This window comes from Dicentrarchus labrax, unplaced genomic scaffold (assembly GCF_905237075.1).
Source record: "Dicentrarchus labrax unplaced genomic scaffold, dlabrax2021, whole genome shotgun sequence".
NCBI lineage: Eukaryota > Metazoa > Chordata > Actinopteri > Moronidae > Dicentrarchus > Dicentrarchus labrax.
The window spans coordinates 11598719-11621628 of record NW_026136704.1 but is presented as its reverse complement, the minus strand read 5'-3'; the positions used below and the strand labels follow the sequence as shown (position 1 = coordinate 11621628).

Genomic DNA, 22910 nt, shown 5'->3' with positions numbered 1-22910 from the left:
CTGATGCTGATTGGAATGACGTTCAACACTCACACAGGCTGGCTTTTAACAAGAAGGAGAGACTGGACGCTGTGTGTGTATGTGGGTGAGACAAAGAAAGAGGACACAGTGATTATAATTTAATGTCAACATAACAGCGACTGTGTTGTCTGCCTGCCCTCTTTTATATCTCGTAATGTCTCTCCTCATACACACACACACACACACACACACACACACACACACAGTGAAGGTTAAGTAGACGGACTGGACTACTGTACCTGGCATGGTGCCTTTTGGCCCAGTAGGTTGCAGGTGGCTGTAAATGGGTTAGTTAGACAAGGAGACAGACAGGTTGGGCCTCAAATAATCTCTCTCTCACACTATATATACACACATACATATTTAATAATGTATACATTTCACCTTTCTAAATTTTGTGACTAAATTAATGTATCAGCGTTCCTCTCTTATTCGTCTCAGGCCCTCTTATAAATATGCATCAAGGAGTCTTGGATTAGGGGCAAGGATCCTTTTCTAAAGCTCAGTGTGTGTGTGTGTGTGTGTGTGTGTGTGTGTGTGTGTGTGTGTGTGTGTGTGTGTGTGTGTGTGTGTGTGTGTGTGTGTGTGTGTGTGTGTGTGTGTTTGTTTGTTTAAGAGTGTGTGTGAGTGGGTGCATGCATGCTTGAGTATGTGTGTTTGTGTCTTAAGCCAGGCAGAGCAAGAATATGGCCTGCTGTAAGCCCAGGCATGTGTGATTTGTGTGATTGGGTTTAGACTCCGCTGATAGGCGACGTCTTGGACACTAGATGACCAGACGCTCCATGGACAACACAGACTGTCCTGCTAAATATATCAAGGTAAGACCACGATATCATTTTATATCCCATAATTGAATTACAGACAGGTTCATCATTTACAATCACTGTTTACTCCAATCAGTTCTCGGCTATAAGTTTGTAATTATGGCCACATATGTAAGATATGTACCTGTTGTGCATGTGTTTGAGCCAGGGTCCAGTGTTTTTTTTGTTTTGTTTTTGTGTGTGAGCTTTAGTGTAAGTTTAATTTCCTTCTGAGGCCTCTCATTTCAATCATTTATCCTCATCTGTACTATTTCCATAACTTCTAGGCATTTGAAATTGGCCTTGTTATAATCTGTAAGATTTGGAAAATAAATCATAAACTTCCAGATTTTGGGAGTAGTTACTTAATTAGGTGTATTTTGTGTTTTAATGTATAATTTAAAATGCAAATATAAGAACAAATCCAAATTCTTGTTTTTTACACAATGACTAAATCACATCTGTAGTTTCTTTTTGGATTACATGAAAGACAAAATGAAAGTGGCTGTAAGGTAAGAAATGAAAGGAATGTTGCATTTTCTGCTACTTTAATGTATTGTAAGAGAGAGATAAACCATATAGGAGCTTGCTGTCTAGCCATCCAGTATCTGTCTGTCTTAACTAGCCGTTAATTAAACAGTTAAAACACTGAAGAAAGAGTTGAGTTGTTATAACTTTTCAAATGCTATTTTCGTATAATCTGGAACTGCCTCACAGGTCAGCTCCCACTGTTCACTTGACCGCATAAAATGTGGGAATAGAGCCATTCAAGCCATTTCAAGAAATCCCAAAATAATGAACACAACTCAAGCCATAACCCTCCACCACCCACAGGTCTTGCCTCTTGCCTGCTTCTTTAATTGTCCACACAGAAATCAGAAACAGAACGGAAATTCCAACTTATGAGAAGTATTTGCAGTATATAGCCTATGTCCTGATAATCATTTCTCAAACAATTAATGATATGGTAATGTTTGTAGCAAAATATGGCCAGGAAAATATCTTTCTACTACGCCATCTCACAGATATACAATGTCACTCCCACCTGAGGCTCACATCGTGACTGCAATAGTTTAGTCTTTTAAAGCTAAATCCATTGACATGATGCCAAGTGCATTTAAACATCATCTGACAGCAAAGAAAAAGAACATGTTTTCTATTTACCTTATGATGTACTGTTTTCATTGTCATTGTTAGTTTTATCTTATATTATCTTATTTGTCTTGTGTAAAGAGATGCTCTGACATTTTGATAACTTAGTAGCATACTTGTCGTCTACTCAAGTGTTAAGTAGAGAAACTTTTGTTCTATAATGGACACTGACAACATTTGTGTCAGTAGCCACTGAATTGCAGACTTTTTTTTTACTTTACAGCTTAATTATGTAATGTTTTCATGGTTATCCGGCTGAACCTGTAGTATCTGAATCCTTGTCGTCATTATACTCAGATCAGCAACTGCCCGTAATCCGTCCTTGGATGCTCTATTTGTTGTCTTTATTTTTAGTGGCTGTGCGTCAGCGTAGTGATGTTAGAGAATGCTGGTCCATCCCAGGAAAACTTCATGTCATTAATTATTAATATAAGTAAGATATCATGCTCCCAAGGTGTGCTGGCACTCAGTTGTTTTGGTAGGTAGTGTTACTGTAGCAGTCAGTGATAATGTAGAATGTTGCACATAGAGCCTTTTTTTTTTCTTTCTTTGTCATGGTCTATTTTAGAGTAGTAAAGTATAGTATATTTCCAATTTGATCCTGACTTGCAAATTAATTTGGTAAGATACAGAAACGAGACGTCACCCCTATCTCCTCCACATTGTTCTGCCTGATCATAAACAGCATTGCTCGATATACACAAATCATCCATGTATATTAAACAGTGTTTTGAGCACCATAACACACCAACTGATGTATTTACATTGAAACTTTGACCCTTTGATTTGAAGATGATACAACATACATAATTATATAAAAAGCTGTACTTGTGAATAATTTACTTGAGTCATTCAATGAGAGTTTACAGTAATAAGGTTATCATTTTCTTGTTAAAATTACAGTACACGACTGTTTCAGCTGTAAACAGTCCTGTATTTCTGTCAGTAACACTCATCATTTATTTTTTACCCTTTGACTGTGACAAAGGTGTCACTGAAGACACAAACAGGAATTTAATTAATATCTCCAGAAAGCTGTCATTAATCATTATCAAAAACGGCTCAGTGGGCAGACAAGTCTTCCTTGGGCTTATGGGTGATGCATTCTGCTTAATGCGGCTTGGCTCCAAGATTACTGCTTGTATCTTTATTGGATGATTTGGATTGCAATTTCATATGTAAGCGCAAACACAGATGAGGTTAAAGGTACAGGCTAGGGTGAGGGAATATGTTACAGTATTGTTGTGGCAAGGTGAAGGGGAATTGATGTTAAAAAATGATGACATCATCACCCATTGGTGTGTGGAGACCCGTTTTGAAGCCTCAAGTTTGGCGTCATGGCTGTCTCTACCTTGTTTTTGGCGAGCAGCAACCTCTGCATGGAACAGACAAACAGTTCTTCAAACAGCCACTTAAGGCTGGCTGCAGAAGTGATCAATCTCCGTAAGGCTCCTATTAAAATGCCCAGCTTTACAGCAGAAATAAACATGTTTACAGCTGGTACAAAAAACGGTTTTGGTCTCTATAGCTAATTTCCCCATTCATGACAACTGTACAGGTGGTAGCAGCCCGTAATGGTCACATACTGCGAGTTGAGCTGTGCTGATTGGCTGCATTTGGTTTCAATTCGTCCTTTGAAGGAAACAGTGGCACATGTGTTTGAGCCCCTCTGCTGGCTGCGACAGCAACATGTCAGCGTTAATAGTGGCCACTGTCTGAGAGTGACTGTTGTTTGTGCATTTCAGAGTTGTCTTGGGTGCATGACTGGGCCAACAGACAGATTTTACAGTCATGGTAGAAGCAAAAGAGCCATAATTGAATAATGCCAATATTACAATTTCCTATCATCTTGTGCAACCACTGCACAGCAAGTGGAAGTATCTCTCCTTCAGGGCAGGTTACTGTGCATGTCTTGACAATTTGCCACTTAAAATGTGTTTGCATGTCTACTTATCAGGCTGCCCCTCAATCTGGGCCATGTAAAAGCCAAAAGTTTTTTTCTTTTCTTCTGGGAGTAGATTCCTCTTAGTACTACTATAGTTCCATCGAGTAGTTGGTTGTTGTTTGTGCAGATGTGTCGGCAGTGTAGAGACTTTCAGACTAGCAACCTTATGCACTAGACGTTTTTACCCTCCCACATCTATCTACGCTGTTTATTTTGCAATTAGCCAGGGCTCAAGTTGGCATGATGTCAGGTGGGCATGGGAAACTATAGCCCACACTTGTGGAGCACGGTAGAAAACCTACGGAGAAAAACACGGATTTCATAAGTTAGGACTCACAAGTTACTGTCAGGTTGGTCTGTCTCTTTCTCTGCACTCCTACTGTATGTGTGCATGTTTAAGAGTACAAAAGTGTTTGAATCAATTAAAGAGATGTCTGCTTTGCTATTTGTGTGCATGTGGGTACATGAGTAAAAAATATTGTTTTTTTTAAGGCACCTGTGCATATTTTCCCAAACTATTGACATTTGAGCAAAAGCACATTACTACTGAAAAATCACTGCAATCAGCTGAAGAAGTCAGTTTCCTCCACAGTTGTCTGTGCATAAGATTAGTTCAGAGGAGGCTCTAAAGATTAAACATTTTAGATGATATTGGGCAGCTATTACAAATACTGTAATACTTTTCTCTACCTGCTTCAACAAGGTAACTTATGATCGTTTAGGTATCTATAGCTTGCTCAAAGATGCTTCCGCAGGGCAGATGTTTGTTGACAAAGAAGTTTGATCCCAAGTTTTCTAGTTGAACGACAATTTTTAATCCACATGTACTGTCTGGTCTATTTTCACCATATCTTTAGGTTGTTTTTTTTTTTTTTATTAAATGAGTACATTTGGTAAGCTGCTATAGCAAAGCAAATAAATGTTGACTATGCATGCCTAAGGAAAGAACTATAGAGGAAGAACTGCAGTGCAGAAATGCAAAATATAGTTCGAGGTCATTTGGAAATAGTTTTTCCATTACATAGTTTGTCCACCAGAGAGCATTTATAAGTTCAAATGAGTTCAAATTCTTAAATTTAAACTTTCAATATCACCCTAAATAAACATTTGTCAAACAAACAGACAGGCAGACAGACAGGTGTTTCATAGAGATTAAAATGTAACAGAAAAGAAAAGTTGGCTAATAGAGCAAAGTCTATAAGTCTACAACTGTCACGAGTCCAAGACTATCCAGGAAACCCCCTGAGAGCTGCCAAAACAGACCCTGATAAGCGCATTATTTTTACTCAACCATTCCTGACGTCTATACCCCACACTATAGGGTGTTGGTCTGTGTTTGAAAACAGAGAGGTTACAAAAGCTGGCATAGAGCCCAAACTTTATGGGTTGTTTTAGAGTAAAAGATACTCTGAGCAGGCACCCTTTGGGATCTCTTGGGGATTTCATAGCAAATGCTCATGAACTGCTATACGGTTCATTACAGGGACTTTCACATTCCATCATGAAAAATGGTTTAATTACTGATTCAACATTCAACAAGTGACAATAAGGATTGCTTTAACTCAAGCGTGTGATTACAAATGTAGTTTATGCACGAGAAAGTGTTTATGTATGCATGTTTGTGCTTGTGTCTGCCTGTGCACATGAAATATGAAGGGAAATTTAACACAGACAGAGAGTTGTGGGCTGTTTTTAAGTTGTTGTTTTTTTGTCCTTCCTGTATATTTCTTTAAAACTGAATATTGATTTTGACAAACCTTTTATTGTGCAATGTGACAGTTAGCAATGTAGCAGTTTAATCTTGTGCAGCATATAAAACACATATATTTTTTAACTACTTAAGCGGGCAAAAATGCTTAAATTGCAGCAATAACCTGGGGGAGTATAGTTACAAGATTTGCTACATGCTGTCTGATCTCGGAGCTGCCCAGCACTACCACAGCCTCGCACTGAGTGCAGAAAGCAAGATGATTCAGGGACTCTCTTGACCTTGCAGTAACACCAGCAGCAAGCTCATTTTTCTAATGTGGCGCGTAGAGTATGTTAAGTGGAGACAAAACTAGGTTTTATAAATAGATAAAAGTTTGTATTTGCCTGGAAGACTTTTAAACCCTTTTAAACATGATTTGACAAAATACCATGTACTTGAATTATCTGAACTGAATGCTAGTGTAGAACAGGACAAAAAAATTCTGGGCAGTCAAAGCAGCAAACACTTAATCTTTCCATAGCAGGTGTCCACGATGACATAAGGAAAGAAGAGAAGTTGAAAAGTAGAAGAGTAAAAATGGAAGGAGGATACAAAGATGAGAGCAATGTGAAAGCATAATGAGTTAAGGAGAAACATGGAAGAATGTGAGAACTCCAACAGGGATTTACTAAGAACTGTTTGAACGTGTGTGTGTGTGTGTGTGTGTGTGTGTGTGTGCGTGTGTGTGCACAAGACAGTATTGAGTGGCACCCTGACACAGAGCCCCACATTGCCACACAGCTTCTCATTGGTAGGACTTTCCCTGTCTGCAGTGTGTGTTTGTTTGTGGTGAGAGCCGTGACCGTACTGTAGCTGTACTACAGCTATTTTTTTCTGTTTGTGTTGTTATTGTATGTATCAAACCATGCTTCAAAGTGTGCATGTCTGTGCTTGTATAATGTTTCTCCATTATATTCTGTCTGAGCGCATGCATCCATGCATCCATCCCTGCACGGCTGTGCGTCTCTTAACGCGGCATGTGTGTAAGTGTGTGTGGTTGGTGAGAGAGGGACAACAAGGGAGGGAGAGAGAGAGAGAGAGAGAAATGAGAGAGGTTTGAGAGCTCAATGGGCAAACACAGTGTCCTGATGTGCTAGTGCACGCTGTTTGTCTGGCAAGTTTTTGCGATACCACAGGATTCTTTGAAGTTTTGGGTAGAAGCTGCTGCTGCTGCTGTTTGTGTATCTTTTAGCCGCCACAGGTTCTACTTTTCCTCATTTACCGTCTCTTAAGGTAATGTATGGGATGTGAGTTGGGATAAAATACTATTAGTGTCTTTGCTGTTCATTTTTGTGTATTTACCTCGAAAGTGTCAGTGTGGCAACTAATAATTTGTCTGAAGTTTAAGACGTGTTCACTAACATTTCTTAATTTGGTTCATATTTTCTCTTTTAGTCTATCTTTGCTTAAATCTTGATGCTATCATCCTACTCTCCCTGTCTTTATTAAAGTCTTCTTAGTGAAACGCTAAAAGATAAAAAAATATTTTTAATATCCAGTAATGACTTGTGACTATAAAGTTTATACCATAGTATCATAGCACAGTTTTCAAACTTTGATTATTATGTATATGTTGCGTCCTCATGTATTTTTTTCAGGAGGTGATTAAATGTGTCTCCACATGCAGGGTCAGATTGAGTATTTCATCAAGCCATTTACCATTCTCTACCTTCTATTGTGAGGCAGTGTGACCAACTATTGCTTGTGTGCTTTATGGATAACCATGAGTAAGGTGTTAGTTAGTTAGATTGTTCTGTTACATCAATTTGTACAAAAGTGAATGAATATTTCACTTCATCCTCATGTTTAAGTCACAACCTTTCAAGTAGAAATTGTCCGATTTCGGTCAACTTGAACAGTTCTTGTTAGACCAGAAGGAGCGTACTATACTTATGTCAGTCTCAAGGATTCAGATGGAAATCATTGTTGTGATGAAGAACTTATGAGTAAGTAAAAAGTGTACTTTGTATTAAAAAAATGTTTGTGTTGAAAGGAAGATTGGCCAGTGTTTCTTTTCCTCCTCAGAGATCAGGTACATGACAAGATCTTGGTTGCGCGGCAGTCAGATGTTGGTGTGCAGTGAATGTCGTGCAAAACTGTTGGACACTCGTTCTTAATTAAGATAATGGAAATCCATGTAAATTGAGTCTTCTTACATTCTGGCATTCATTACTAATTGAGCTAACACTGTAAACAATATAATCCACTTTTAAATGTCTCTCTCCGTTTGACCCATTACTCATAGCATTTTGAATTGTATGTTGAGTATGTGTGAATGTTTCTTCTGAAAAGCGCTAAAAGATGTATTTTTATCTCCACATAGTAGCCTTCCTCGTTGCCAAGTTTAAAACGGATTAAAGAGTTTGCAGCTGCAGAACAATTTGTGCTGAGTATGAATGGTATTAAGGTTTAAAGCACACATTCTATTTTGCTGTGTCTCATTTGCCTCTGACATAATGTATTAAGCGGGCAAAAACTTCATGTAGAATATCACTTGGTGCACTGATCTGGATGATGTAGATATACAATTGTATTTACGTCCTGTGTTGAAATTTATATTCATTGGAATTTAGCATTTAATCAAGAAATAAATGACATGCTGCAATTATCTTACACCAGTTACAGATGTGAAACCGTGAAATTCTGTCTTCTAAAACACCTGACATCGTACAGTTGAAAGTCTAATTGTACATATATTTATTAAAAATATTAATGGCAGCCTTGTTTAGACTCATTATTAAAAGTAAGTAAACTAGCTTTCAAGACATTAGCTAAATTGATTAATATTGTTTTTTGTTTTTTCACCATTGTGTTGTTTGCTTAGTGCATGTGAACCTCCCATACTATAACTTTTATAGTATCCATATTTGACTGATGTTGAATTGCTTTAATATTCTATATATTATTCTATATATGTCTATTTTTTTTCCAGCTCATGCCCATGTATATTCTCTAATTTTCTCCCTATTATACGGCTATGATCAGATAAGCATGGAAACAGGTTATGCAACTGAGAGATAGTGTGAAAAAAAAAGTAAATCGGCATGTCCCAGCACAATCCCCTCAATTTGCACACCTGAGACTGTACTTCATAATTGTGTTTCATCATCATAGTTTAGGCACTAAGGTCAAAGACAGAAGGACTCATTTACATATTCTATATAATGTGCTCACTCAAAAGTTATTTGAATAACTCTCACTTATGTGTGGATTTCCCCTCTGTGTTTTGCAGTTTGCCCCATTGCCGAGTATCTCAGAGGACGATCATTTTGTGGAGAAGATCCAAGATTCTTGTAACTTTTCTCTTGGCCACATCCTGTTCAAACACATCTCTCTTCTCGTATACCCTCCGCTGTCTGTCCTAGCTGCCTTTTCTTTTTCCTTCTTGCTCAACCAGTCCTCTCACACATACACGCACCTCCCCTCATTCTGGCCCCTTTCTCTTCTTTAAGCTCTGCTCTCCGGTTCCCTGTCTCCTTTACCTGTCCAAGAAGGACAATCCGTTTTTTTGCGAGAAATTTGTCCTACACCATCACTGCATCGTTCCCTCGCTCCCCTTAAACCTTCTGTTCCCCTAATGGGCACCATATCAGACAGCAGTGCCACATTCCCTTCATTGTCACTGAAAACCTCTCTCCACCCCTAACCGCCGCGCCAAGACCAACATCAACGCGACCCAATGGAGACAAAAGATATGATGATGACAAGCATGTTGACAATGGACAAAGGGGAGAATGAGGGAGAGAGGGACAAAGGGAGAGAAGAGATGGGGGAAGTAGAAGAGGGGACACAACAGGAAAATGGTAGACTGATGCTGGTTGATGGTCTTGCAGAAAAAGGACCCAAGAGCCTGACCTCCAGCTCTGGACAGCAAGTGTCCAATGGCTTCACTACATCCACCCCTCAAAGCCCCAGGGAGGGACCGGGGACTGCAGCTAGTTCCGGAGGTACAGCTTCTGGGCCTGGAGGAGGCACCGGGTCCTCAGTGCCACTGGGAGGCCTCAGGACTCTGGTGGTCCAGCAAACCAGCTTGGAGAGGCCCAGAGAAACCTGGAGCAAGAAGATGGACTTCTTGCTCTCTGTGATCGGCTACGCTGTGGACCTGGGAAATGTCTGGCGCTTCCCTTACATCTGCTACCAAAATGGAGGAGGTGAGAAGACAAAAGATGTTTGAGAGGGGGAGATAAGGAGTGGGGTCAGTTAGAGATACTAGAGTTAGAGCTGGAGTAAACATGATTTCAAAATGTAAAAAAAAAAGGTTTGACTTATCCTGCAGCATAGCAACTCTTTCAATCATTAGAAATGGAGACTATCTCTGATACATCATCATTTCTTCAAAACAGCTAAATAAAAAGTGCGTTGACATAAGGAATGCTGCAGTTAACATACTTGTTTATAGGAAGCACTTGATCTAGCTTATTTCTTGCACAATCTAAGGTATAAAAAGGTAATCGTATGATTTCACAAAGTCCATGTGGTCTGCCTGTGCTCTGTTACTACACAATCCTCACCTAGCGGCAAACAGGGCCTCCCTTTCTACTTTTATTGAATTTGCAATAATAAAATCTTTGCAATTTCCTGTGTTCTGTGTGTGTCTCACAGAGCGAGGTAGAGATGGGGACTGGGAGACACTTGATAGAGGCAACAGTATTAATTGTGGTTTTTATGAGAACGCCTTTAGCCTCTTTCTCCTTGCTTAATAACCTGTCTCCCAGGCAGCTGCTCAATCAACCCTTATCTTTGCTTTCATGTCACAAAGACATGAGACACACAGCAACCCACCCGCATACACATATGCACACATGCACATAAAATAAGTTGATAATCAGATCGTAAGAGAAAAAGAAAGAGAGGGATGTGTTATCGAACTTTGCAAGTTAGGTTGAAGAGACCAAAGATCTGGCTGCCATCCGGCTGCTTTTCTGTTCCTCAGCGTTTGGTCCTCTAATTCCCCTTTCATCACTTTTATATTTTCCTTACTTAGCAATAACAAAGCCAACATTGCAGTAGTCCTAATTTGTCATTGTCAAACCAAATTACCCTCTCACTGTGTGTTTCCACATATTAAATGCGGAGTGATACGAAACTGGGAAAGCATGCCCTGTTGTTTTTGAATGGACTAGGGTTATGTAAATGATAAGGTACTTAAGTAAGGGTAAAATGTAATGATTTTTACAGAGTGCTTTTTAATGTTCTTGGTTCATTCAGAGTTATTGAGAGTACTACTGAGAATACAGATGGAGTGTGAACGAGTAGCATTTCTCCTGTGTGTAATTGAGTTTTTACTGTTCGTCTATAACTCTTTCTTTCTTCCAATTATTCCCCCCTCACTTTTCCCCCTGTTTTCATCCCCTATCCAATTTCCTCCCTCCTTTTGTCTCTTCCCAGGTGCCTTTTTGCTGCCCTACCTGTTGATGGCAGTGTTTGGTGGTGTCCCTCTCTTCTACATGGAGCTGGCTCTCGGCCAGTTCCACCGCAGCGGCTGCATCTCCATCTGGAAACACATCTGCCCCATCTTCAAAGGTAACAGGTGGAGTGGAGAGAAAACAGAACAGATGGAGAAATTAGTTAATAGCCATAGCTTGGATTAAAAGGTAAGAAAAGAACATGAGAGAACAGCGCTTACCAACAAGAAAATGGTCAGTAAGAGAATAAATAAGAGAGAAGACAGTGTGAAGCTGTCAGTGCCTGAGAGACAGCTCATTTAACATTCCCTGCGTACAGTTCCCTTGAAGAACATCCCTTGACTCTCTGTTATGGAAATTGTCACATTTCCATGCCAAATGCCAGATGCTCAGAAATGTGATAGCATGTGAATTGTTGTTGTTTGTAAATGTCACCCACTTAACCAACAGCAACTTGAATTAGCTTGAAAACACCACTGATGTCTCTTGAAGATCCTGGGAGTGACTGACTAGTGTCACATACTACACACATTTAAAAAAAAAATAAAACATAGATGGAAGGAAAGTTTTAATCTTTCTTAACTCTTTTATTTTGTGCTAACAATATTTTTTTCCATTCATCAAGGGATCGGCTTTGCCATCTGCATTATAGCCCTCTACATAGCCTTCTACTACAACACCATCATGGCCTGGGCCTTGTACTACCTACTATCATCATTTCGGCCCACCCTGCCCTGGAGCACCTGCTCCAACAGCTGGAACACTGTCAACTGTAACCTTTACATGTCTACCGACCACAATGTGTCGTGGTCCAACTCCTCCACCTCCCCCGCCGAGGAGTTCTATACGTAAGTGCATGTAAGTCGGATGTAGAGGCGTAGGGGGAGAGCTACGCATGAGGGAGACGTCAAGTGAAGGGTAGGATGACTTTCAGACAGCAATTAGGGTTGGTTCTGGTGTTTTAAGAGCCCTGACAGATTTACCACAAGCCCTCTCTCCAAAATCCACTTCATCACTGGCAATGAAGACATAGCAGGTAGAAGTTATTAGAATTTCATTTCAAGAATCACTGATCTCATTCCTGATGGTTAGAAGTGCAGGAGTAATATAATGTGAGTAATGTGAGGATCAAAATATAATATTAACTGACAGTCAACTAAAGATAAACATAAAATGCAAAGCTGAAGGAGGAACCATTGTAAAATAGTTCATATCAAAGATAGAATTTACTTAAATCAGGAAAGACAACACATGGAAGAAGCTTCATTTAATAGACTTTGGCATTCGCTCAGTTCGATGGACTTGAGGATAGAGCGCTATAAATAGTCGTAGCTCCTTTCTAGGGAGCCATAGACACGGCCTTGCCACTGGTGGTGGTGGAGGAAGACATAAAACAGGAAAGGTGGTTTAAATATTATTCAGCTAAGATGATCATGGGATGATAGAAAAGCCTGCAAACGAATCCCAGTGAAATATAATAATTGTCTTCCTGAAGCTAAAAGCTTCATTTAATGTATTACAGAGCTGCATATCTATAGAGAGAGAGTATATCAACATTTATGTACTGATAATCAGGGGTCACTTAGCCCATGATTTTCATAGGCAAATGTTAAATGATAAAAGTAATAAATTCCATTCTTCAATATTAACTTTGTTGTGAAACAGATGCGTGAAAGTTAGTGCTTAAATAGATATTACAACAAACATAAAGGTTCTCAGTTCACTCTGAAGTAGCATGCCCAAATATGAACTTCCCTTTTGGTTAAAGGAGCAGGTGGAAAGATCTGTTGGCTTTTTGGAATATTGGTAAGATAAAGAGATAGATGAGATGGTAACATGACATGACAAATCATTAGAGCAGAATTCAAAATTTCCATTTCAAATTGAGTCCTTTAGTTACAAATATGCCCTATTATTACAAAAAAACATTGACAATTACTGACATGAAATTTGAACAGATTTATTATATTATTGTATATCTTTGGCATGTTGCTTTCACAGTAATTAACTTTGTATTTGCTTTTACTGTAACGTAAAACCCGAGCTGTGTCAGAACAATGAGTTTCTTATTCTTGACTGTTTTGGGACTCTACAGTCTACTGGCTCAGTCTTATCAGCTGCTCACTAGACCGTGTCTGTGTCTGTCCACCGAGACAGATTCAGGGTTTATCCGTAGTTGACTTTTCCTAATACAGGTTTAAAAGTAACAAATTCCGCAACTCAGCCTGGCGCCAGAATTTCCTGTTTTCAACATAAATCACGTCTCTGTTTTATCGTCCAAGCTCTGTGTTCTTAACCTGTGACCAGATGTTAACCTCACTGTTCATTTCAGCCTGCTTCTGCTTTTTTGCCCTGTAGTGTGTTTTTTACTTTGGCTTGTGTAAACTGTTTCTGTTTATTGACATAAATTTGCTTTAAAGCATCCCCATTACTGCTTGTTTATCATTCTTATATTAAACCAAGAGTTTATACCCCTGCATTTTCCACTTCTGCCCTGTTCACTGCTTCTTTTAACCCCCCACGTATATCTTTATTTTTCTTACTTTCTTTATCTTTCTTTATTTCTTGCTTTTCCTTTCTACATCACATATCCTTCCTTCCATGCTTTGTCCTTTTCCTCTGCTTTCCAAACATCCTTTCTATCCACCCTATCTTTGTATTCTCACTCTCTTATCTTCTCTGTCATTTCTTATTCTCCACATTTCCTTTTACCTCCCTTTTCTCTCCTCTTCTCTCTCCTTGTTCTTCTCGACTATTATTTCCTCTCTTTACATGCAATTTTACCCCTTTTCCTGTCATCACTTTCTATTCCTTGTCTCCCCTCTTTGCACCCTCTACAACTTTACCTTTTAACCCCAATATCCCTCCTGCTTCGTTTCCTCCCTCCAGTCGCCAGGTGTTGCAGGTTCACCTCTCCCCAGGTCTGCACCAGCTGGGCTCTGTCAGCTGGCAGCTGGCCCTCTGCCTGCTCTTCATCTTCACCATCGTCTACTTCAGCATCTGGAAAGGAGTCAAGACGTCTGGAAAGGTAACTGAAGGGGCGCCTGTATGGCTGATGAGGGTGTCAGTTAGAGTGGATGGATGGATGGATGGATATATAGACTGATGGAGCCAGATAGGCAGATACAAGAATGGTTGTTCTGCTGTCATCTCTTCAATCTCAGTATCATCTATCATTACGGGTAGCAAAGCAGGTTCGAAAGGTTTAAAGCTAAAAGGTTTGTGGTTCAAACATCAACAGCCAAACGTTAAAAGGCCTCTAGAAGTTTTCTTACATGTTGTATTTCTGTCCATACTTTTGATAAGAAACTGATTGCGTCATACTACACAGCCTATTACAACAGCTGGTTGTGGTGACACATTAGGCAATGGCTCACAGGGCTGCTTTCATCTGTGGTGGTCCAACTTTGGTCCAACTTTAGCTGTTTTATCCAATATTGTTTGCACATGGAGCCACTGAATGTACTTTAAAGGGGAACTCCAGAGGGAGCTTTGTGAAATCAGATGAATTGACTTAAGAATGTCATTTGAGTCAGAGACAGTCAGGGCTGGAGACTACAAGTTTGAATACAAAAAAAAAATCTTGGGGTGTGGATATAGAAGGGAGCTACATTAGCCGCTACTATGTATTTATGTATGTGTAGGAATAATAATGAGGATATCTCTGGTTCTCCTTGCTGCAGCAGCCCAGGGCTCAAGTCCAACCTGTGGCCCCCCGCTGTGCGTCATGCATTAAAGGCAATAAAAGCCCCCCCAAAAAATAGTTAAGACCAAAAGCCAACAAAGTCTACAGCTGTTCATATAAATGTACACTCTGTACTTTATTATTAATAAAATGCCATACAGATGTTCCTAAAGAACCCCTGGTTCATAAGAGGTGATGTATGTTATGGTATGTTTCCAACAACCCAGCAAGTCTTACCATTATTTTACAAAAAGTGATTATTGAGTAAGACTGGATATCAGCTACTCTGACTGACAGTTTATCAACAGAAAAGTGAGTTGTTTCGTGTCTCTTCTTTTCTACAATAGGTAGTTTGGGTGACTGCTACCTTTCCCTACCTGGTCCTCCTGGTGTTGCTCATCCGGGGGGCCACTCTGCCAGGAGCCTGGAGAGGTGTGGTCTTCTATCTCAAACCTGATTGGCAGAAACTGCTTAGCACTACAGTAAGTCAGTTGGTGCACTCTAGTCTTTCTTTAATATTCTCTGTTTTCCGTTTAATGTTGCTGTTATCTTGATACAAACTTGTCTTAACGTACATCGTTCACCTTCATCAACTCTCTGAGGTGTGGATTGATGCAGCAGCTCAGATCTTCTTCTCACTGGGTCCGGGATTCGGTGTCCTCCTGGCCTTTGCCAGCTACAACCCATTCCACAACAACTGCTACAAGTGAGATTTATTCAGTAGTCTAGTCTAACGAGTCAAAATACTTTGCAGATTCTCAAAGATTCATATTTGTTAGACATTCTCTCTAAGTCTGTTGTCTTCCTGCCACCCAACCCTCTTCTTTCTCCATCTCAGAGATGCTTTGGTCACCAGCTCTGTGAACTGTCTGACTAGCTTTCTCTCTGGCTTTGTCATCTTTACCGTGCTGGGTTACATGGCTGAGATGAGGCATCAGGATGTGGATGCTGTGGCCAAGGATGCTGGTAGGACAACACACCAAAACCTCCTAAATACATAATTTACCAGAATTTTCCATGTGACTAAGTGTTGAATGGAGCACCTACTGCACACATTTGCTGTTCTAGGCTCAAGTCAAGCTCCTTACTGTTTGAGGTCTACAGAAATACAATTGTGAAGATGAATGTAACATCAAACTCTCTTTCAACCTGCCTCTTTTTTTCCTTCCAGGTCCCAGTCTGCTATTCATCATTTATGCAGAAGCCATAGCAAACATGCCTGCTGCTACTTTCTTTTCCATCATCTTCTTCCTCATGATCATTATGTTGGGTCTGGACAGCACGGTTAGTTTGTTGATTACTCATTTCTGTGCACAAGTCAAGATACCCAAGTTAGTGTTCTGTTTGCTAAATGTTCTTTTTATCACCACTTGTTCCTCTCTCTTGTTGTTATCGACCTGATCCCAGTGCCCAGCACTTACATGCTCTCTCAAACCTAGAAACAGAGGTTTCATATTTACCTTGTTATGTAGGCAAACGCCTTGTTCTGTTTGACTTGTGTTTGCCTGTTGTACTTGTTGCTCCATTAAGGTTTTGGGTATTATTTGTCCTCACTGTTCCATTTTGGATAACAGTCAATGAAAACAATGTGACGGGACTTTCATATCACTGTTGTGTGGAGATCTTGTCTCCATAAGCCTGTGTTTATCTGCTCTGAGGCAGCCAGCTGGAGACACCCATAAGGCTCTTATCATGTACTGATAATCAGTGTAGAATCAGCATCGGGTTTACTATGCTCCTCCATTTTATAACTGAGGATATTATTGCGAAACGTACCAGTATACTTCAGATTCATGTTGGCACGGCTTAACATTTAGTCTCTTCATTTTTTTGTCATTGTGTGAAGGTTATGATACACAAGGTATTTTCTGTAGTGTGGCTCGTCAAAGGAGTGACATGCTACTGCTGGACTGATTAGATCAAACTGCTGATCAACAACCTCTTGATAGCACTTAACATTCTTGAAGCTCTCAGTCGATGGAATATGTACAGTATAATGTTTCCTTAATAAGTGCTTATGGTTTTAATTTCTTTCCTCATCTTCTCCCTGTTTTTTTAAATTTTGCACCCTCTGCTGAGTTGCTGAGTGCTTATTTATTTCTCCCTAACCTCGCTGGTGTCCTCCTCTCTCCAGTTTGCAGGATTGGAGGGGGTGATCACAGCTATGCTAGATGAGTTCCCTCAAACCCTGGTTAAGAGACGAGAGTGGTTTGTCTTTGGCCTGGTGTGTGTCTGCTACCTCGGGGCTCTCTCCACACTCACATATGTAAGTTAAATAACCACATTACATATGTCTTACTATCAAAATATATCATAAAAGCACAATTCTCAGGCAATTTAGATTTGAAAAGACCTCTAATATCACAGGTAAATCATTCATTTATCCCACATGACTGATAATCCACTACTAATTTCTCACGAATCCCCATTCAAATATATCATAGACCAATGAAATAGCTCATGCTGTTCAAGTGTATCTTAAATGGTACTCCTGTGTTTTAGTTAATGTGATGGACTGTAGTTAACAATTAGCTGAAATCAGATTAGAGCGGTCTCTGAGTAGTAATCTGTTTATCTCTATCCCTCATTATAGTAAGGTTAGGTAGTGACAAACATGTGCCCCTGCCCCATTAAACACTCCGCAATTTCCTCAATCATTGTCTTAGACTTTGTAGGTGAAGCCTCTTGCATAAGAGTCATTTGTGCATAGCTTTACAGAAAGAATCTCCCTCTCTGTCTGGTCTCCTGTGTCAGGGAGGAGCGTTTGTGGTGAAGCTGTTTGAGGAGTACGCTACAGGCCCTGCAGTCATCACTGTGGTCCTGCTTGAAGTCATCGCTGTTTCCTGGTTCTATGGTAAGTCTGAGTGATGTTGATTATGATGATGATGGTGATATCGGCAACCTTATTGTAAATGATACTCTACGGTTGTCTCCTCAGCTCTTTGTCTATGTCCTTCTGACTGGAACTGCACAGATATACATGAGAGAAAACAAAGATGCACTCCTGATATTTGGGATTTTCTGTTGATTATGTCTGTGTGTATTCCAGGTACCAACCGTTTCTGTAATGACATCGAGGAAATGCTTGGTTTCTACCCGGGTTGTTTCTGGAGGGTCTGCTGGGTGGCCATCTGCCCCTGCTTTCTGCTGGTAAGGCTCATGTGTTTACACACACACACACACACACACACACACACACACACACACACACACACACACACACACAATTGTGTGAAATGCTGTAAGGAGCTATTGTAAAAGATACAATAGTTAGAGTAGCTGCCATTTACTTATTAGCTTTCAGAATAGTTTTGTTTTACTTTTCCTGATGTTTGATCCTTACACCTCTGCTTTTGTTCCTGTGTCCAGTTCATCATCATCAGTTTCCTGGCCTTCCCTCCAGAGGTCAGGCTGTTCAACTACCACTACCCGCCTTGGACCACTGTCCTGGGCTACTGTATCGGGGTGTCCTCATTCATCTGTGTGCCTGCTTATATGGTCTACCACTTGCTCAATGCTAAGGGCACATTCAAACAGGTACAGCATCTCCTTTCCCTTCCTTTCCGTAACCTTAGATGTCAAGTGGATTATCTACATGGTTTCCCATGCCCGTGTCCACTTGCTTTGTCCTCCTCCTCACTCATATCCTCTCTTGCCCTTTGTCCTTGTACTGATACGTCTCCAATGACCAGGATTGCCTCTATTTCTATCCTTTCCATGCACTGTCAGGGTCTACCCTCTCCAGTGAGCACATGACGGGAGAGCAGATCAGGATCAAAGGAGCACGGAGGAGGCACAGGCCAGAGATTAGCAAGAAAAAAAGCTGTGACAACTTCCAGGCCCCATAGATCTTACACACACATGCATACACACAGGGCATTACCTGATTACACACACGCATCCACAATCTGCAACGCATGTGTAGGCTGTCACGTTGTCAGATTTGAGGATGAAGGCTATACTAAAGGAGACCAGGCTAGGCTTGTGCCATCAGCAGCGCTATAGCATGCGAATGCCCTGCATAACAAAATAAGTGTAGTCAACTGCCCTTCAAAACATATTCAAGAGAACAGTTTTAGATTTATATTTTATTCTATTTCTAATCATCTTCAAATCAAACCTACCTAAAATGTCCAGATGTGTATTTGCTCTTTGTAGTGTATTTTGAGCACTTTGTAACAATAAATACAAACACAAAATATCTTTGTCAGTATCATCATCAACATTATTATCTTGTAACACCCTTTGGTAGAGTTGACAGAAGGTAGGAGGACATCAAAGAGGCTGGTAGAGAGACCTTCTTTGGCCGTTGTCCAGTATTGACACTGCTGCCAGGACACACAATGGCACTGACACACGCTGTCAACACATGGAACTTGTGTTTTTTTTGTGAGCATGTGAACGTGAAAGAGAACAGTGTCAGGCCGTGCAAGGTCAAAACATCTGTGTCTCTTTGTAACAAGGCTGTGTGTTTGTTCACTCTCCTGTAAACTCGCTGTTGGTGTTGATGATGATGATTCTTGCTTCTGGTTCCTGATTCTGTACCAAACAATGTTTTGATCTAGTCAGGTGGGTTTCACTAAAAGGATGAGTCGATCAATAAAAAATGTATTTGCCACAATTTTGATAATTGATTTATCGTTTAAGTCATGTTTTTAAGCAAAACTGATAAATATTCACTGGTTCCAGCTTCTCAAATGTGAACTGTTGCTGGTTCACTCAGTTGTCTATGATTGTAAACTGAATATCTTCGGGTTTTTTTACTATTTTTGGACATTTTACAGACCAAAACAATAATTCGACCAATCAAAACAAATATTGGCATGGTTAGTTGCAGCCCTATATGAAATGGTATTAAAAAAAACTACTGAAACAATGCATAGTTTACACATTTGGCACTAGTTAAAAGTCTTAAATATTTCATTTTATTTCATTGCTCTTCAAAAGGATTACAGCTCCTGTCTCTAACGTACGCGACAAAGACTAAGTCAATCAAAACCTACTGCAACAATGTTAGTTGCACAAGAATATTCTGACCTGCTTTGTGCTTTAATCCTTGACAGTTTCCAGGTTTATATCAGTTTAATTTACTCCCTTTCTTCTTCTGGCCCTAATCTTTCCCCTGTGTGTGTCTCTTTCTCTTTACTCCCAGCGTCTGTTAAAGAGTATCACTCCAGAGCCCAGCAATGCCCAACACAGAGACTTCATTGTCACCAATGCAGTCTGACCAAACCCTGGCCAAAAGAAGGTGCCACTCTAGCGACATAGAGCGCCCTCTTCTGGACAATCTGCAAAATTACAGGACAAGGGGGCTACCTTTCACCATCTTTGCCTCTTTTCATTATCTCCCACACTTGTTTTTAGCTCTCTCACACGAAGATGTAGAAACAGAGGTGGAGTTAGGTGGAGCCAGGCTGCAGTAGCTCTGTTTAGCTTGGTTTAGTTTGGTTCCTTATGCTGGTTCAGTTTTGAAGGAGGTGTTACTAAACCCAGAGATTAGTGTCAGTATCTTTAGCATCAACATCCTCTCTCTATTTAATGTTACCCAATCATTTAGTGACCGACCTTCTTCTTCTTCAGGTTATATAGTTGTAACAAATATTTTATACAATTATATAAAGTGTGATACAATCTATGTTCATGTAGACAATAAAGTGGAGATACTGCACATAGAAATCAGTTAAAGAAGGCTAGATAGTTACATTTCAGTCTCCTCTCACTGTTTATGGTTGTATTTTAATATTATGCTGTTAAGTCATGCATTCTTATATGTAGCAAAATTCAGGTATCTTTTTACATCTGTTACTGAAGCCAAATATATGATATCTGTTCTGTTCATATTTCTAAAGATGTTTCAATATTGTAGTTGTCGTTACGTTGTGTTGACTGTCAGCCTGTGTTTATTTGGTGACATCTTGGACGAACGACGGATTTGCAATGAGTTCCCTACACTGTGAAGCACTGTCTGGTGGTGACATGAATGTGTGTGCGTCTGTGTGTGAGTGTAAAAGAAAAGACTGTTATAATGTCCAATGGAAAAAATGGATCACAGACAGAACCAATCAAGTGTATTCATTCTGTGACTGCAATATGAGATGTGTATTTATTTTATAATGTATCATTGCTGTCGTTCTACCTGCCACACTTCAGTATGACAACCCATAACATGACATAGTGCTGATGGTCCTTTTTTGGTTTAATCACAGTCACATGTCATACTGCATAACTGTCAGTAATAGAAACCAAATATGGATCAGAGCTAATAACATCACTGGCGTAGTCTGAAAATCAGCATTACTGCTCTTTACTTTCTACCAAAAATGTGTTTGTGTGATGTGTGCATGTGTCTGTGTGCGTGTTTGTGTGGTGTGTGCATGTGTCTGTGTGTGTTTGTGAGAGTGTATGTAGCTGTGTGTGTGTAGGAGCAGGAGTTAAAATATGGCGAGTACTGTACATCATGTGTATTTACTAGTCAGTCTGGTATTGGTGTAATCTATCCTGTGAATACCTGTCTCCTCTCTCCATGGATGTGTGTGTGTGTGTATGTGTGTGTGTGCGCGAGCGTGCGTGAGTGTTTAGTGCTTGTGTGGGCTTGAGTGTTTTGTGTGCATGTGAACCTTGATTAGTGTGTTGGTGCACATATGGATGGTGTGAAAAAAGGATTAGAGGTGTTCAGCCCCTTTATGTATGCATGCCGTGGCGTGTGTGTATACTGTAGTTCAAATGTGTGCGTGTGTGTGTCTGTAATGTGATCTCCTGTTGTCTTGTCGACTGCCAAAATATATTATGAAGGAAGTAAACTCCCTCTTGCCTCTCTCTCTCTCGTACCTATCAAGCTTATGTAAGATCTATGTATGTCAATAAAAGACTGTATTGAGAAATACACCTGTATAGAATAAAGATATATAAATATATGGGAAATAACAGATAATAAAGATATATGGAAATCAATTACCTCTGGCATCTGTTAGTTGATTCTTTTATTTGTTTATCTGTCCAGTTGTATACACTATTTGACATATTTTTTTATTTATTTTATCCTCTAAGGGGTCAATATATTATAACAAAATATTTCAACTATGTTCAGTAAAACAGATATCTTTATATAGTTATATAGATATAATTATGGTAACTAAAGGTTTTGTTTTAGATCCAAAACTGAAAGTTTGGATCACAGCTGTGCTATGAAACACTTCCCCCATTTCACATCTTCAGTCCTGAGGAAAATTGTAACAGAAGTAACAGGAAAGTTCTGACCGGAGCACTATTACTTTATATGTTGTGTATCCACTGAATTTATTCATTAATTAAATTATGTATTTTGAGAATATCTTGCATATGCTAATTAAAAATATACATTACAAAATGAATATTTGCAAGCAATTTATAACAGTACTGGGTTTTTCAAAATAAAAAGCCCCCTGAGGAAAATATGTAATTTGATATATTGGTCTGTATAAATAGAATTTAAATGACTTTAGATTTTCTGTAATAAAGTGAAACAGGGAAACAGGGAAATAACATTTGATATCACCTCTAGAGCCAGGTCGATACAGGAATCTATAGACACATACCTCAAATGTATTCTGCAGCCACAAGCAAGACATCTCACAGCCAAATAAATTAACTAGTCTGTTAGACAAACTACATATGTAATAGTGACACCACCTCTAAACAGATAAAACTATCTTTGGGATTTTTACATTGATAGTTCTTGTCATTTATATATCTGCAACAGGCCCACAATGGACAGCCTTTCCTCCCGGCCTTGGCAATCAGTTGCAGTTCTTTCAAGGGTCATAATTTCCCCCTTACCCTGACTAGTATCTGCCCATGCAAATATTTTTCCTTCTGTCATTCATTCTTTGTCTTTTATATCTTAAAACCTCAAAAAATAAAACTGAAACTCTCAAATAACCAGATACCCCACTGCTGAGGGAAAGGATTGTGTTTTCTGTTAAATCTCTTGCTTTTTACACTTTGCTCTGCCAAGAAGACAGAAACGAGCAGAATCGTGTGTTGGGCGATCTGCACCAAAATCTGCCTGAACTCATGCTTTACCATGTGGTGGTAAAATGTTGAGTCCAAACACACATCACAGCTAGTGAGTGGCCCACATGTGGCAACAGGATCAGTAGGTTCTTTATCC

General features: G+C 39.7%; 1 protein-coding gene across 5 annotated transcripts; it reads left to right on the top strand.

Annotated features, from left to right (window-relative positions):
• Nucleotides 1-748: 748 nt before the first annotated feature.
• slc6a4a (solute carrier family 6 member 4a) lies at nucleotides 749-21712 on the top strand. Of its 5 annotated transcripts, none has more exons than XM_051396800.1 (14): nucleotides 749-839; nucleotides 8904-9822; nucleotides 11060-11194; nucleotides 11702-11924; nucleotides 13966-14104; nucleotides 15109-15243; nucleotides 15364-15467; nucleotides 15600-15727; nucleotides 15933-16045; nucleotides 16896-17027; nucleotides 17516-17615; nucleotides 17811-17911; nucleotides 18131-18298; nucleotides 19914-21712. In XM_051396800.1, exons 2-14 carry the CDS (start codon nucleotides 9351-9353, stop codon nucleotides 19986-19988), a joined length of 2025 nt encoding a protein of 674 aa, XP_051252760.1. In that variant the 5' UTR covers nucleotides 749-839; nucleotides 8904-9350; the 3' UTR covers nucleotides 19989-21712. The 5 variants fall into 5 exon arrangements, with proteins under 5 accessions (XP_051252760.1, XP_051252761.1, XP_051252763.1 ...); XM_051396801.1 differs by lacking the exon at nucleotides 749-839 and adding an exon at nucleotides 4137-4271; XM_051396803.1 differs by lacking the exon at nucleotides 749-839 and adding an exon at nucleotides 6422-6460.
• Nucleotides 21713-22910: the final 1198 nt, after the last annotated feature.

Coding starts and splice junctions, on each gene's coding strand:
- slc6a4a (XM_051396800.1), top strand. CDS start 9,351: ATGGAGACAAAAGATATGATGATGACAAGCATGTTGACAATGGACAAA. Junction 9,823..11,059: donor CTGCTACCAAAATGGAGGAG/GTGAGAAGACAA, acceptor GTCTCTTCCCAG/GTGCCTTTTTGCTGCCCTAC. Junction 15,728..15,932: donor TGCTGTGGCCAAGGATGCTG/GTAGGACAACAC, acceptor TTTTCCTTCCAG/GTCCCAGTCTGCTATTCATC.